This window comes from Hyperoodon ampullatus (genome assembly GCF_949752795.1).
Source record: "Hyperoodon ampullatus genome assembly, chromosome: 18".
NCBI classification, from domain to species: Eukaryota; Metazoa; Chordata; class Mammalia; order Artiodactyla; family Ziphiidae; genus Hyperoodon; species Hyperoodon ampullatus.
This window is the reverse complement of record NC_136931.1, coordinates 57730979-57748004: the sequence shown is the minus strand read 5'-3', so window position 1 is coordinate 57748004 and position 17026 is coordinate 57730979. Positions and strand designations below refer to the sequence as shown.

Sequence of the window (17026 nt, the reverse complement as noted above, 5' to 3'; positions counted from 1 at the left end):
ATGTTGGGGGTAGGAGTTTATTAATTAATTTATTTATTTTTGCTGTGTTGAGTCTTCGTTTCTGTGCGAGGGCTTTCTCTAGTTGTGGCAAGCGGGGGCCACTCTTCATCGCGGTGCGCGGGCCTCTCACTCTCACGGCCTTTCCTATTGCGGAGCACAGGCTCCAGACGCGCAGGCTCAGTAGTTGTGGCTCACGGGCCTAGTTGCTCCGCGGCATGTGGGATCCTCCCAGACCAGGGCTCGAACCTGTGTCCCCTGCACTAGCAGGCAGATTCTCAACCACTGCGCCACCAGGGAAGCCCTCTTTTTTTTTTTTTTTAAGTATTATTTATTTATTTATTTTTGGCTGTGTTGGGTTTTCATTGCTGGGCGTGGGCTTTCTCTAGTTGTGGCGAGTGGGGGCTACTCTTTGTTGCAGTGCACGGGCTTCTCATTGTGGTGGCTTCTCTTGTTGTGGAGCATGGGCTGTAGGCCCACAGGCTTCAGTAGTTGTGGCACGTGAGCTCAGTAGTTGTGGCTTGCAGGCTGTAGAGTGCAGGCTCAGTAGTTGTGGCTCGTGGGCTCTAGAGCGCAGGCTCAGTAGTTGTGACACATGGGCTTAGTTGCTCCACAGCATGTGGGATCTTCCCAGACCAGGGTTTGAACCTGTGTCCCCTGCATTGGCAGGTGGATTCTTAACCACTGCACCACCAGGGAAGCCCTGGGTTTTTCTTTGTTTGAGGATTTTTATTACTTTTTAAATTTCTCTAGTTATAATTCGGTTCAAATTTTTTATTTCTTTTTTCTTTTTCTTTTTTTATACAGCAGGTTCTTATTAGTTATCTACTTTATACATATTAGTGTATATATGTCAATCTCAATCTCCCAATTCATCACACCACCACCACCCCCCATGCCACTTTCCTCCCTTGGTGTCCATACGTTTGTTCTCTATATCTGTGTCTCAATTTCTGTCCTGCAAACCAGTTCATCTGTACCATTTTTCTAGGTTCCACATATATGCGTTAATATACAATATTTTTCTCTTTCTGACTTACTTCACTCTGTATGACAGTCTCCAGATCCATCCATGTCTCTACAAATTACCCCATTTCGTTCCTTTTTATGGCTGAGTAATATTCCGTTGTATATATGTACCACATCTTCTTTATCCATTCATCTGTCGATGCGCATTTAGGTTGCTTCCATTACCTGGCTATTGTAAATAGTGCGGCAGTGAACATTATGGTGCATGTGTCTTTTTGAATTGTGGTTTTCTCTGGGTATATGCCCAGTAGTGGGATTGCTGGATCATATGGTAATTCTATTTTTAGTTTTTTAAGGAACCTCCATACTGTTCTCCATAGTGGCTGTGTCAGTTTACATTCCCACCAATATTGCAAGAGCGTTCCCTTTTCTCCACACCATCTCCAGAATTTGTTGTTTGTAGATTTTCTAATGATGCCCATTCTAACTGGTGTGAGGTGATACCTCATTGTAGTTTTGATTTGCATTTCTCTAATAATTAGTGATATTGAGCAGCTTTTCATGTGCTTCTTGGCCATCTGTATGTCTTCTTTGGAGAAATGTCTATTTAGGTCTTTTGCCCACTTTTGGATTGGGTTGTTTGTTTTTTGAATATTGAGCTGCATGAGCTGTTTATATATCTTGTAGATTAATCCTTTGTCCGTTGATTCATTTGCAAATATTTTCTCCCATTCTGAGGGTCGTCTTTTTGTCTTGTTTATGGTTTCCTTTGCTGTGCAAAAGCTTTTAAGTTTCATTAGGTCCCATTTGTTTATTTTTGTTTTTATTTCCATTATTCTAGGAGGTGGATCAAAAAAGATCTTGCTGTGATTTCTGTCAAAGAGTGTTCTTCCTGTGTTTTCCTGTAAGAGTTTTATAGTGTCTGGTCTTACATTTAGGTCTCGAATACATTTTGAGTTTATTTTTGTGTATGGTGTTAGGGGGTGTTCTAATTTCATCGTTTTACATGTAGCTATCCAGTTTTCCCAGCACCACTTATTGAAGAGACTGTCTTTTCTCCATTGTATATTCTTGCCTCCTTTGTCATAGATTAGTTGACCATAGGTGCGTGGGTTTACCTCTGGGCTTTCTAGCTTGTTCCATTGATCTATGTTTTTGTTTTTGTGCCAGTAGCATATTGTCTTGATTACTGTAGATTTGTTAGTATAGTCTGAAGTCAGGGAGTCTGATTCCTCCAGCTCCGATTTTTTCCGTCAAGACTGCTTTGGCTATTTGGGGTCATTTGTGTCTCCATACAAATTTTAAGATGATTTGTTCTAGCTCTGTAAAAAATGCCATTGATAATTTGATAGGGATTGCATTCCATCTGTAGATTGCTTTGGGTAGTATAGTCATTTTCACAGTATTGACTTTTCCAATCCAAGAACATGGTATATCTCTCCATCTGTGGGTATCATCTTTAATTTCTTTCATCAGTGTCTTATACTTTTCTGCATACAGGTCTTTTGTCTCCCTAGGTAGGGTTATTCCTAGGTACTTTATTCTTTTTGTTGCAGTGGTAAATGGGAGTGTTTCCTTAATTTCTCTTTCAGATTTTTCATCATTAGCGTATAGGAATGCAAGAGATTTCTGTGCATTAATTTTGTATCATGCAACTTTACCAAATTCATTGATTAGCTCTAGTAGTTTTCTAGTGGCATCTTTAGGATTCTCTATGTATAGTATCATGTCATCTGCAAACAGTGACAGTTTTACTTCTTCTCTTCCAATTTGTATTCCTTTTATTTCTTTTTCTTCTCTAATTGCCGAGGCTGGGAGTTCCAAAACTATGTTGAATAATAGCAGTGAGAGTGGACATCCTTGTCTTTTTCCTGATCTTAGAGGAAATGCTTTCAGTTTTTCACCATTGAGAATGATGTTTGCTGTGGGTTTGTCGTATATGGCCTTTATTATGTTGAGGTAGGTTCCCTCTGCCCACTTTCTGGAGAGTTTTCATCATAAATGGGTGTTGAATTTTGTCAAAAGCTTTTTCTGCATCTATTGAGATTTTCATACGGTTTTTGTTCTTCAATTTGTTAATATGGTGTATCACAATGATTGATTTGCGTGTATTGAAGAATCCTTGCATCCCTGGGATAAATCCCACTTGATCATGGTGTGTGATCCTTTTAATGTGTTGCTGGATTCTGTTTGCTAGTATTTTGTTGAGGATTTTTGCATGTATATTCATCAGTGATATTGGTCTGTAATTTTCTTTTTTTGTAGTATCTTTGTCTGGTTTGGGTACCAGGGTGATGGTGGCCTCATAGAATGAGTTTGCAAGTGTTCCTTCCTCTGTAGTTTTTTGGAAGAGTTTGAGAAGGATGGGTGTTAGCTCTTCTCTAAAGGTTTGATAGAATTCACCTGTGAAGCCATCTGGTGGACTTTTGTTTGTTGGAAGATTTTTAATCAGAGTTTCAATTTCATTACTTGTGATTCGTCTGTTCATATTTTCTATTTCTTTTTGGTTCAGTCTTGGAAGGTTATACCTTTTTATGAATTTGTCCATTTCTTCCAGGTTGTCCATTTTATTGGCATAGAGCTGCTTGTAGTAGTCTCTTAGGATGCTTTGTATTTCTGCGGAGTCTGTTGTAACCTCTCCTTTTTTATTTCTAATTTTATTGATTTGAGTCCTCTCCCTCTTTTTCTTGATGAGTCTGGCTAATGGTTTATCAATTTTGTTTATTGTCTCAAAGAACCAGCTTTTAGTTTTATTGATCTTTGCTATTGTTTTCTTTGTTTCTGTTTCTTTTATTTCTGTTCTGATCTTTATGATTTCTTTCCTTCTAGTAACTTTGGGTTTTGTTTGTTCTTTCTCTAGTTCCTATAGGTGTAAAGTTAGATTGTTTATTTGAGATGTTTGTTGTTTCCTGAGGTAGGATTGTATTGCTGTAGACTTCCCTCTTAAACTGCTTTTGCTGCATCCCATAGGTTTTGGATTGTCGTGTTTTCATTGTCATTTGTCTGTAGGTATTTTTATTATTTTTTTTGAGGTACACCGGCCTCTCACTTCTGTGGTCTCTCCCGTTGTGGAGCACAGGCTCCAGACACACAGGCTTAGCGGCCATGGCTCACGGGCCCAGCCGCTCTGCAGCATGTGGGATCTTCCCGGACTGGGGCACGAACCCGTGTCCCCTGCATCGGCAGGTGGACTCTCAACCATTGCGCCACCAGGGAAGCCCCTGAATCTTTTTTCTTTTTTCCTTAGTCTAGCTAAGGGTTTTCCCATTCAGTTTTTTCAAAACACCAACTCTTGGTTTGTTCATTTTTATATTTTTCTACTTTCTGTTTTATTTATGTCTGGTCTAATCTTTCTTTTTTTAATATGTTAATTTATTAATTTTTGGCTGCATTGGGTCTTCGTTGTTGGGTGTTCGTTGCGGAGTGCAGGCTTCTCATTGTGGTGGCTTTTCTTGTTGCAGAGCTTGGGCTCTAGGCCTGCGGGCTTCAGTTGTTGTGGCACACGGGCTTAGTTGCTCTGCAGCATGTAGGATCTTCCCAGACCAGGGCTCAAACCCATGTCCCCTGCATTGGAAGGCAGATTCTTAACCATTGCCCCACCAGAGAAGTCCCTGGTTTCATTTTTCTTATTTACCTCTTTCCTTCTGCTAAGCTTGGGTTTAGTTTGTTTTTGTTTTTCTACTTTCTAGAGGTGTAAAAATAAAGTTCTGATTTGAGATCTCTTCTCTTTTTTTACTGTAAGCATTTAGCAGTTTAGAATTTCCTTTTAGTACAGCCTTCATTGTGTGTTATAAATTTTGGTAGGTTGTATTTTCCTTTTCATCCATATGTTTAAAAATTCCCTTGTGATTTCTTCTTAGACCCATTAGTGGTTTAAGAGTGAGTTGTTTAATTTCCGCATTTGGGGGAATTTTCTTTTTTTTCTTCTGCTGTTTATTTCATTGTTGTTTACTTTTATGATATCAGTCTCTTAAAATTGTTAAGATTTGTGCATCCCATAGGTTTTGGATCGTCGTGTTTTCATTGTCATTTGTCTCTAGGTTTTTTTTTTGTTTTTTTTTTGAGGTACACCAGCCCCTATTTATATTTTTGAGTATGGTTATCTTATTGAGATTTGAGTTCAAGTATTCTATTTTTTTTAAAATGTTCGTACCATTTTTTTTTAGTAGCCTACTACAGAATCATGTTGACAAACTAAATTGAGTACAGTGGATACATTTTCATTGTCTGAAAGATGCTGAAATACACGTGAATAAAAGGGTGATAAAAAATTGTCCAGGGCTTCTCTGGTGGCGCAGTGGTTGAGAGTCTGCCCGCCGATGCAGGGGACACAGGTTCGTGCCCTGGTCCGGGAGGATCCCACCTCCCGCGGAGCGGCTGGGCCCATAAGCCATGGCCGCTGAGCCTGCGCATCCGGAGCCTGTGCTCCACAGCGGGAGAGGCCACAAGGGTGAGAGGCCTGTGTACTGCAAAAAAAAAAAAAAGTCCAAAAATGTGCCAAGAGATTTTTCTCTCATTTCAGTTATTTTTTACAGATATGTATGTGCATGAGTGCATGGATGTGCAAGTCTGTGGTTTAGATAAAAGACATCATGATTTTAAAACTATATATTATATCTTTTTTCAGTTGAAATTGTCTTCAGTATATTCCATTGCCTAGAATTTTTCTATGCAATCCTGTTAATGGTTTAAGTTGTAGTAAGATTGCTAACAATTTATGTGTATGTGCTTGTGTGTCCACATCTATAATGACCTTTCATGTCATTCCATGTTGTTCACCTTGGACTTCTTTCAAGTTTTCTCAGGGAACCCTCTTTCAATGTACTTTTAATGCTTTCTGTATTACTTAACTATTTGATTCTTAAGCTTCAGTTGCTGAGCACAACCCTCTGAGTTCAAGTGCTTGCTGTAACATTTCTTACCTTCTTGATCTGAGTCGAGTTTCTCAGAGTGTCTGTGACAGTTTTTATCCTCTGTAAGATGGGGACAGATCTTTCTTTAATGAGCTGTTATGTGGATAACAAGGTCTTGCCTGTACAAGTACTTATTTAGAGTAGTGTTTAGAGTAACATTACTGTAACTTAGAGCAATAGGAAGTGTTCAAACACTTTTAGTCGTTGTTATCATCATCATAGTTGAAGATTTTGACCTTTCGTTAAAAGCACTGCGAACTTTGTCATCTCATCTACATACTGAATCTCACTCAGTGTGTAGAACGTAATACCTAACACTTCTGCATAGACAACATGGTGTTGAGTTTTACTTATAGGTGTTTCATAGATTTTCGACAGTGATGAAAATCCATATTAATTGGAGGATCTCATAAGGTCTTATGGAAAAGCTTAAGAAATTAAGATTAGAGATACATAATTTTCCCCAATACCTCTAAATGGATCTGGTAGAACACATACTTTAATTCAATCAGTCCTTACCCCTTACTCCTCTTTTCCATTTGTATGAAGATGAGAACTCTTCATGGCCCATTGGTGAAATGTGGTTTCATTTCAGGAACGGTTGACCTTTGAGGATGTGGCCATCAAGTTCACTCAGCAGGAGTGGGAATGCCTGGACCCTGCTCAGAGGGCCTTGTACAGGGACGTGATGGTGGAGACCTACAGGAACCTGATCTCCCTGGGTAAGGATAACTTCCCTCCAGAGCTGGGACCTGCCCTTGGGTATCTTTGCATTTTCCCTTGTGTGCCTCTTGGGAGGCCCTGATAATCTTTGAAAGCCCTGTTGAGTCACCCATGATGTGGCATCATGAGTTTAAACTGATCCTTTCTTCAGATGCTCTGCGCATTTCATGTTACATTAGGGGTTGTCCCAGAGCTTAATTATGTACAAAGCTCAATGGCAAACTTTAAAAAATACCAAATTTCCCATTTTCTGCCTTTTGGCTTTTGACTCAGTTTTTGCAGGAAGAGAGCTCGATGTCTGCATATTACACCATTCCCTGTGTAGAAGGCAGGCGGTGGATGAATTTGTGAAATATTTTTCCTGACCCATCTGTAATGTCCTCACTCCTCAGCTGAGCAAAGAACTGGGATTTTAGGAAAACCACAGCACTTCACATTTCTTTGTCCTGATAAACCAGAATTTCTATTTCTTTTTTAAAAAAAATTTTGGCCACACCTGCTGGCTTGTGGGATCTCAGTTCCCTGAGTAGGGATTGAACCCATGCCCTCTGCATTGGAAGCATGGAGTCTTAACCGGTGGGCTGCCAGGGAAGTCCCAGAATTTCTTTTTCTGATCTGAATATTCTCTCCACATTGGAGCAAGAGAAAGAGCCGTGGACAGTGGGGAGAAATGTGAAAAATAGCCAAGAATACATTGTGTGGGAGTATATCAAAAGTGTAAACAAAGATGGGTATCTCAGAAGGGCTGTTTCTTTTGTTTAGGGGTGTGTGGGACAGGCAGGTGGATTGGATCTTCTGTGATTGTTACTTAGGAAGAGTATAAGGACAGTGGATGGAGAGATCCTGTTTTTGATCCCAAATCCTACAAGGGGAGCATATGTGAATCTTTCAGGCTCTTAGCTTGGCATCTGTGGGTCGAGTACATGGTCCCGTCTCAAGATCCTATAATGTCTGACCCTTAGACGTTGTATTATTTTTACTCTTGTACTGCTCTACCTAGTCTGGGAATGTCGACTGTTCCTAATTTTACCTTCTCCTTACTTTGTATGATTTTACCTCTTAAATTTCTTTGAAGTATATTCCTAAGGTCTGAAATTTTACCTGGTTTCCTTGCTGTGATAATCCACCTATGTTTATCTGGCAAGCTCTTGTGGATTCTCTATGGAGAGTATTTACTGGGTAACAGAAAATTTTGATAGAGACACTATTCCTCGTATGTTGTAATATTTTCTTGCTCTGTACAAAATCACCACTCGAAGCTACTCAGTAGAGTGGTCAGCATGTTCTAGGATACGAGAGAGAAAGTATCACAGGAGTCTGACTGATAAGTCTTACTGGGTTTTTTTCTGGCTTTGGGGACTGTCACAAAAGCCTGTCTCAAGGGCACTGTGATTGTGTTATTCATGTGTCTCAATGACCATACATTTTAGCCTCTTTAAATTGGTATAGGAATTTATCCCAGGACAACTTTGTCAAAGCTCACATTCTCATATCTGTGAGGCTGTTGGCTAAACTGTTGTTGATGCCTTTTTTTTTTTTTTTTTTTTGCGGTACACGGGCCTCTCACTGCTGTGGCCTCTCCCGTTGAGGAGCACAGGCTCCGGACGCGCAGGCTCAGCGGCCATGGCTCATGGGCCCAGCCGCTCCACGGCATGTGGGATCTTCCCAGACCGGGGCACGAACCCGCGTCCCCTGCATCGGCAGGCAGACTCTCAACCACTGCGCCACCAGGGAAGCCCCGAGGCCACATTCTTCATTGCCTGTGCCATTGTTCATTCTACCCCAACAGCAAATTTTGAAGCGTCTTAATGAGAGCTTATGAAGTGGAGGGATACCTTCAGTGATGAACGACAATGTGTTTAAGACACTGGTACTTTCATTTTGTACATTTCTATGCATTATAAATGATTTTTTATTTTATCATTAGGTTCAAATTTCTATGTTACTCTTGGGGTTTTTGCTTTATATTTGCAACGTGTGGGATGGTTGATTGGGGAAGGGTCCCTGTGGTGGAATTGGTGATCAGTCCCTCTTAGAATCTTTATATATTCTTCATACTCATCTATTATCAGATATATGATTTAGAAATGTTTTCTCTTTTACTGTTGGTTGTCTTTTCGCTGTGCTTTAATGCAGAGTAGTTTATATTTTTGATATAGTCCAATTTATCTGTTTTTATTTTGTAGCCTGTGCTTTTGGTGTTATACCTGATAAATCATTTGTGGGTCCAACGTCAAGAAACTTTTTCTGTATGTTTACTTCTAGGAGTTGTATACACTTGGGACTTAGGTTTAGGTCTTTGAACAATTTTGAGTTAATTTTTGTCTGTAGTGTAAGATAATGGGCCAAGTAAATACTTTTGTTAGTAGGCATCCAGTTTTGGCAACACCTTTTTAAAAAAATTTATTTATTTTTAATTAATTAATTTTTTTTGGCTGCGTTGGGTCTTGCTGCACTTGTGCTTTCTCTAGTTGTGGTGAGCGGGGTCTACTCTTTGTTGTGTTGCACAGGCTTTTCGTTGTGGTGGCTCCTCTTGTTGAGGAGCACCAGCTCTAGGCGCGTGTGCTCAGTAGTTGCAGCACATGTACTTAGTAGTTGTGACACCCGGACTTCAGTAGTTGTGACACATGGGCTCAGTAGTTGTGGCTCGTGGGCTCTAGAGTGCAGGCCCAGTAGTTGTGGCACACGGGCTTAGTTGCTCCATGGCATGTGGGATCTTCCCGGACCAGGGCTGGAACCCATGTCCCCTGCATTGGCAGGTGGATTCTTAACCACTGCACCACCAGGGAAGTCCTGTCAACACCTTTTGTTCCATAGACTGCATTCCCCCATTAAGTGGTCTTTACACCTTTGTGAAACATTGTTTAAACATCTACACAAGAGGGTTTTTTTTAAAGTATAGTTAATTTATAATGTGTTAATTTCAGGTGTACAGCAATTTACAAGATATTTAATATAGTTCCCTGAGCTATACAGTAGGTACTTGTTGTTTAACTATTTTACATATAGTAGTTTGTATATATATATATATATATATATATATATATTTTTTTTTTTTTTTTTGCATTACGTGGGCTTCTCACTGCTGTGGCCTCTCGCGTTGCGGAGCACAGGCTCTGGACGCGCAGGCCCAGTAGCCATGGCTCACGGGCCTAGCCGCTCCGCGGCATGTGGGATCCTCCCAGACCGGGGCACGAACCCGCGTCCCCTGCATCGGCAGGCGGACTCTCAACCACTGCGCCATCAGGGAAGCCCAGTAGTTTGTATATATTAATCCCAGGCTCCTAATTTATCTCTCTCCTTGCCCCCCTAACCCCCCGCATCCTGCACCTTCCCCTTTGGTAATCATAAGTTTGTTTTCTATGTCTGTGAGTCTATTTCTGTTTTGTAAATAAGTTCATTTGTATCACTTTTTTAGGTTCCATGTATAAGTAGTATCATGTATGTCTTTCTTTGTCTGACTTCACAGGTCCATCCATGTTGCTGCAAAAGGCATTATTTCATTGTTTTTTTTATGACTGAGTAATTCCATTGTATATATGTGCCACATCTTCTTTATCCCTTCATCTGTCAATGAAAATTTAGGTTGCTTCCATGTCCTGGCTAGTGTAAATAGTGATGCTATAAACATTGGGGTGCATATATCTTTTCAAATTAGAGTTTTCATCTTTTCTGGATATATGCCCAGGATTGGAATTGCTTGTTCATGTGGTAACTTTATTTTTAGTTCTTTAAGGAACCTCCATACTGTTCTCCAAAATGGCTACACTAGTTTACATTCCTTCCATCAGTGTAGGAGTGTTCTGTTTTCTCCACACCCTCTCAAACATTTATTGTTTGTAGACTTTTTGTTTTTTTGGCCACGCCGGATCTTAGTTGTGGCACGCAAAATATTTAGTTGAGGCATGCAGACTTCTTAGTTGCTGTATGTGGACTCTCAGTTGTGACATGCGTATGGGATCTAGTTCCCCGACCAGGGATTGAACCCGGGTCCCCTGCACTGGCAGCGTGGAGCCTTACCGCCTGGACCACCAGGGAAGTCCCCTATTTGTAGACTTTTTGATGGTGGTCATTCTGACCAGTGTGAGGTGATACCATTTTGAGGTTTTGATTTGCATTTATCTAATAATCAGTGACGTTGAGCATCTTTTCATGTGGCTGTTGGCCATCTTTATGTCTTCTTTGGAGAAATATCTATTTAGGTCTTCTGCTAATTTTTTGATTGGGTTGTATGGGTTTTTTTTGATATTAAGCTATATGAATTTTGTATATTTTGGAAATTAATCCCTTTTTGGTAGCATCATTTGCAAATATACTCTTCTAGTCCATAGATTGTATTTTCGTTCTTTTTATGGTTTCCTTTGCTTTGCAGTAGCTTTTAAGTTTAATTAGGTCCCATTTGTTTATTTTTGCTTTTATTTCCATGTCTCTAGGAGACAGATCCAAAAAAATATTGCCGTGATTTATATCAAAGAGTGTTCTGCCTTTGTTTTCCTCTAGGAATTTTATAGTATCTGGTCTTACATTTAGGTGTTTAATCCATTTTGAGTTTATTTTTGTATGTGGTATTAGAGAATGTTCTAATTTCATTCTTTTCCATGTAGCTGTCCAGTTATCCCAGCACCACTTATTAAAAAGACTCTTTTCTCCATTGTATATTCTTTCCTTCTTTGTCATAGAATAATTGACTATAAGCGAGTGGGTTTATTTCTGGGCTTTGTATTCTGTTCCACTGATCTGTGTTTCTGTTTTTTGGCAGTACTATACCGTTTTGATGACTGTAGGTTTGTATTATCGTCTGAAGTCAGGGAGTGTGATTCCTCCAGCTCCATTCTTCTTTCTCGAGATTGTTTTAGATATTAGGTGTCTTTTGTGTTTTCATACAAATTTAAAAAAACGTTTTGTTCTCATTCTGTGAAAAATGCCATTGTTAATTTGATAAGGATTGCATTGAATATGTAGATTGCCTTGGGTAATATGGTCATTTTAACAATGTTGCTTATTCGAATCCAAGAACATGGTATATATTTTCATCTGTTAGTGTCATCTTTGATATCTTTCATCAGAATCATATAGTTTTACAAGTACAGTTGTTTTGCCTCCTTAGGTAGGCTTATTCCTCGGAATGTTATTCTTTGTGATGAGATGGTAAATGGGATTGTTTCCTTAATTTCACTTTCTGATATTTCGTTGTTAGTATGTAGAAATGCAACAGATTTTTGTATATTTATTATTTTTTATATTTATCCAGCAACTTTACCCTGTTCATTGATGAGGTCTAGTAGTTATCTGGTGGCATCTTCAGGATTTTCTTTCTTTTTTTTTTTTTTTTTTTGCGGCACGCGGGCCTCTCACTGCTGTGGCCTCTCCCGTTGCAGAGCACAGGCTCCGGATGCACAGGCTCAGCGGCCATGGCTCACGGGCCTAGCCACTCCACAGCATGTGGGATCTTCCCGGACCGGGGCATGAACCCATGTCCCCTGCATCGGCAGGCGGACTCCCAACCACTGCGCCACCAGGGAAGCCCCTTCAGGATTTTGTACGTGTAGCATCATGTCATCTACATATGGTGATAGTTTTACTTCTTTTCCTATCTGGATTCCTTTTATTTCTTTTTGTTTTCTGATTGCAGTGGCTAGGACTTCCAAATATATGTTGAATAAAAGTGGCGAGAGTGGACATCCTTGTCTTGTTCCTGATCTTAGAGGAAATTCTTTCAGGTTTTCATTGTTGAGTATGATGTTAGTTGTGTGTTTGTCGTATATGGTCTTTATTATGTTGAGGTAGGTTCCATCTGTGCTTACTTTCTGAAGGGTTTTTATCATAAATCAGTGCTGACTTTCGTGAGAGGCTTTTTCTGCAACTGTTGAGATAATCATATGGTTTTTAGTCTTCAATTTGTTAATGTGGTGTATCATACTAATTGACTTGCAGATATTGAAAATCTTGCATCCCTGGAATAAATCCCACTTGATCATGGCTTATGCTTCTTTTAATGTATTGTTGGATTCGGTTTGCTAGTATTTTGTTGTGGGTTTTTGCATATATGTGATACTGACTTGTAATTTTCTTTTTTTGGAATATCGTTTTCTGGCTTTGGTGTCAGAGTTATTATGGCCTCACAGAATGAGTTCATTGGAAGTGTTCCTTCCTCTCCAAAAGTATTTTCTGTAATAGTTTCAGAAGAATGAGTGTTCGCTCTTGTCTAAATATTAGAATGGGAGAATTCACCTGTGAAGCCATCTGGTCCTGGACCTTTGTTTCTTGGAAGAGTTTTAATCACAGTTTCAATTTCAGTACTTGTGATTGGTCTGTTCATATTTTCCATTTCTTCCTGGTTCCTTCTTAGGAGATTGTACCTTTCTAACCCATTTCTTCTGGGTTGTCCATTTTATTGGAGTATAGTTTCTTAGAGTAGTCTCTTTTGACTCTTTGTATTTCTTGGTGTCCATTGTAACTTCTCCATTTTGATTTCTGATTTTATTGATTTAGGCCCCCTCCCTTTTTTATTGATGACTCTGGCTAAAGGTTTTTCAATATTCATTTTTTGGGGGGGGTATAGTTGTTTTACGATGTGTTAGTTTCTACTGTACAGCTAAGTGAAGTGGAGTTCCCTGTGCTGTACATCAGGTTCTCATTAGCTATCTATTTTATATATATTAGTATAAAATAGCATGTTAAAAGATAACTTTCTTCTTTCCCAATATAAGCATTTAAAGCAGCAGATTTCCCTGTAATTACCATTTCACTTATTAGTTTTTTAAAATTAATTTTTATTGGAGTATAGTTGCTTTACAATGTTGTGTTAGTTTCTACTGTACAGCAAAGTGAATCAACTCTACATATACATATATCCTCTCTTTTTCGGATTTCCTTCCCATTTAGGTCGCCACAGAGCATTGAGTAGAGTTCCCTGTGCTATACAGTAGGTTCTCATTAGTTATCTATTTTATACATAGTATCAATAGTGTATATATGACAATCCCAACCTCCCAATTCATCCCACCCGCCCCCGCCCCTTGGTATCCATACGTTTGTTCTCTACGTCTTTGTCTCTATTTCTGCCTTGCAAACAGGTTGATCTGTACCATTTTTCTAGATTCCACCTATATGTGTTAATATATGATGTTTGTTTTTCTCTGACTTCACTCTGTATGACAGTGTCTAGGCCAGCCACGTCTCTACAAATGACCCAATTTCATTCTTTTTATGGCTGAGTAATATTCCACTGTGTATATGTACTACGTCTTCTTTATCTGTTGGTCTGTTGATAGGCATTTAGGTTGCTTCCAGGACCTGGCTATTCTAAATAGTGCTGCATTGAACGTTGGGGTGAATGTGTCTTTGAGTTATGGTTTTCTCTGGGTATATGCCCAGTAGTGGGATTGCTGGGTCTTATGGTAATTCTATTTTTAGTTTTTTAAGGAACCTACATACTGTTCTCCATAGTGGCTGTATCAATTTACATTCCCACCAACAGTGAAAGAGGGTTCCCTTGTCTCCACACCCTCTCTAGCATTCGTTGTTTGTAAATTTTTTGATGATGGCCATTCTGACTTGTGTGAGGTGATACCTCATTGTAGTCTTGATTTACATTTCTCTAATAATTAGTGATGTTGAGCATGTTTTCATGTGCCTCTTGGCCATCTGTTTGTCTTCTTTGGAGAAATGTCTATTTAGGTCTTCTGCCCATATTTTGATTGAGTTGTTTGTTTTTTTGATATTGAGCTGCATGAACTGTTTGTATATTTTGGAGATTAATCTTTTGTCCAATAATTTGTTTGCAATTATTTTCTCCCATTCTGAGGGTTGTTTTTTTTTCTTGTTTATGGTTTCCTTTGTTGTTTATGGTTTCCTTTGTTGTGCTGAAGCTTTTCAGTTTCATTAGGTCCCATTTGTTTATTTTTGTTTTTATTTCCATTACTCTAGAAGGTGGGTCAGAAAAGATCTTGCTGTGATTTATGTCAAAGAGTGTTCTTTCTATGTTTTCCTCTAAGAGTTTTATAGTGTGTGGTCTTACATTTAGGTCTTTAATCCATTTTAAGTTTTTTTGTGTGTATGTTGTTAGGGAGTTTTCTAATTTCATTCTTCTACATGTAGCTGCCCAGTTTTCCCAGCACCACTTATTGAAGGTACTGTCACCATTGTATATTCTTGCCTCTGTTGTAGATTAATTGGCCATATGTACATGGGTTTATTTTGGGGCTCTCTATTCTGTTTCATAGATGTATGTGTGTGCTTTTGGGCCAGTACCAAACTGTTCTGATGCCTGTGACTTTGTAGTATAGTCTGAAATCAGGGAGCCTGATTCCTCCAACTCTTTTTTTTTTCTCAAGATTGCTTTGGCTACTTGGGGTCTTTTGTGTCTCTATACAGATTTTAAGATATTTTTGTTCTAGTTCTATGAAAAATGCCAATGGTAATTTGATAAGAATTGCATTGAATCTGTAGATTGCTTTGGGTAGTATAGTCATTTTCACAGTATTGATTCTTCAAATCCAAGAACATGGTATATCTCTCCATCTGTTTGTGTTGTCTTTGATTTCATTCATCTGTGTTTTATAGTTTTCTGAGTACAGGTCTTTTACCTCCTTAGGTAGGTTTCTTCTTACGTATTTTATTCTTTTTTTGTTGCAGTGGTGAATGGTATTGTTTCCTTAATTTCTCTTTCTGGTCTTTCATTCATGTATAGGAGTGCAAGAGAATTCTGTGCATTATTTTTATTTATTTATTTTTTTTTCCGGTACGTGGGCCTCTCACTGTTGTGGCCTCTTCCGTTGTGGAGCACAGGCTCCGGACGTGCAGGCTCAGCGGCCATGGCTCACGGGCCCAGCCGCTCCACGGCATGAGGGATCTTACCGGACCGGGGCACAAACCCGTGTCCCCTGCATCGGCAGGCAGACTCTCAACAACTGCGCCACCAGGGAAGCCCTGTGCATTAATTTTGTATCCTACAACTTTACCAGATTCACTGATTAGCTCTAGTAGTTTCCTGGTGGCATCTTTAGGATTTTCTATGTATAGTATCATCTCATCTGCAAACAATTTTACTTCTTCTTTTCCAATTTTATATTCCTTTCGTTTCTTTTTCTTTTCTGATTTCTGTGGCTAGGAATTCCAAAACTGTGTTGAATAGTAGTTGTGAGAGTGGACCTCCTTGTCTTGTTCCTGATCTTCGAGGAAATGCTTTCAGTTTTTCACCATTGAGAATGATGTTAGCTGTGTGTTTGTCATACATGGCCTTTATTATGTTGATGTAGGTTCCCTCTGTGCCCACTTTCTGGAGAGTTTTTATCATAAATGGGTGTGGAATTTTGTTAAAAGCTTTTTCTGCATCTATTCAAATGATCATATGGTTTTCATTTAATTTGTTAATATGGTGTATCTCATTGGTTGATTTGTGTATATTGAAGAATCCTTGCATCCCTGGGGTAAATCCCACTTGATTGTGGTGTATGATTCTTTTAATGTGTTGTTGGATTCTGTTTGCTAGTAGCTTGTTGAAGATTTTTGTGTCTATATTCATCACTAATATTGGTCTGTAATTTTCTTTTTTCGTGATATCTTTGTCTGATTTGGGTATCAGGGTGATGGTGGCCTCATAGAATGAGTTTGGAAGAGTTCCTTTCTCTTCAGTTTTTTGGAAGAGTTTGAGGATGGGTGTTAGCTCTTCTCTAAGTGTTTGGTAGAATTCACCTGTGAAGCCATCTGGTCCTGGACTTTTGTTTGTTGGAAGATTTTTAATCACAGTATCAATTTCATTACTTGTGATTGGTCTGTTCATATTCTCTGTTTCTTCCTGGTTCAGTCTTGGAAGGTTATACCTTTTTATGAATTTGTCCATTTCTTCCAGGTTGTCCATTTTATTGGCCTGTAGTTGCGTATAGTAGTCTCTTATGATCCTTTGTATTTCTGCAGTGTCCTTTGTAACTTTTCCTTTTTCATTTCTAATTTTATTGATTTGAGTCCTCTCCCTCTTTTTCTTGATGAGCCTGGCTAAAGGTTCATCAATTTTGTTTATTGTCTCAAAGAACCAGCTTTTAGTTTTATTGATCTTTGCTGTTGTTTCTGTTTCATTTATTTCTTTTATCTTTATGATTGATTTCTTTCTACTAACTTTGGGGTTTTTTTGTTCATCTTTCTCTGGTTCCTTTAGCTGTTAGTTTAGATTGTTTATTTGAGATTTTTCTTGTTTCTTCAGGTAGGATTGTATTGCTGTAAACTTCCCTCTTAGAACTGCTTTTGCTGCATCCCATATGTTTTGGATCATCATGTTTTCATTGTTATTTGTCTCTAGGTATTTTTTTATTTTCTCTTTGACTTCTTTACTGATCTCTTGGTTATTTAGTAGCGTAATGTTTAGCCTTCATGTGTTTTATACTATAGTTTTTTTCCCCTGTAGTTGATTTCTAATCTCATAGTGT

General features: G+C 38.9%; 1 protein-coding gene across 2 annotated transcripts in view; it reads left to right on the top strand.

Moving 5' to 3' along the window:
* LOC307066277 (zinc finger protein 525-like) overlaps nucleotides 1-17026 on the top strand; it is a 47790-nt gene that overhangs the window by 9968 nt on the left and 20796 nt on the right. For both annotated transcript variants that reach the window (XR_013811367.1, XM_079723386.1), the window contains exon 4: nucleotides 6475-6601. Coding sequence is in view for 1 of the 2 variants with exons in the window: in XM_079723386.1 (XP_079579512.1) it covers nucleotides 6475-6601 (127 nt within the window). In the remaining variant the exon portion in view is untranslated. The remainder of the gene's footprint in view (nucleotides 1-6474; nucleotides 6602-17026) is intronic.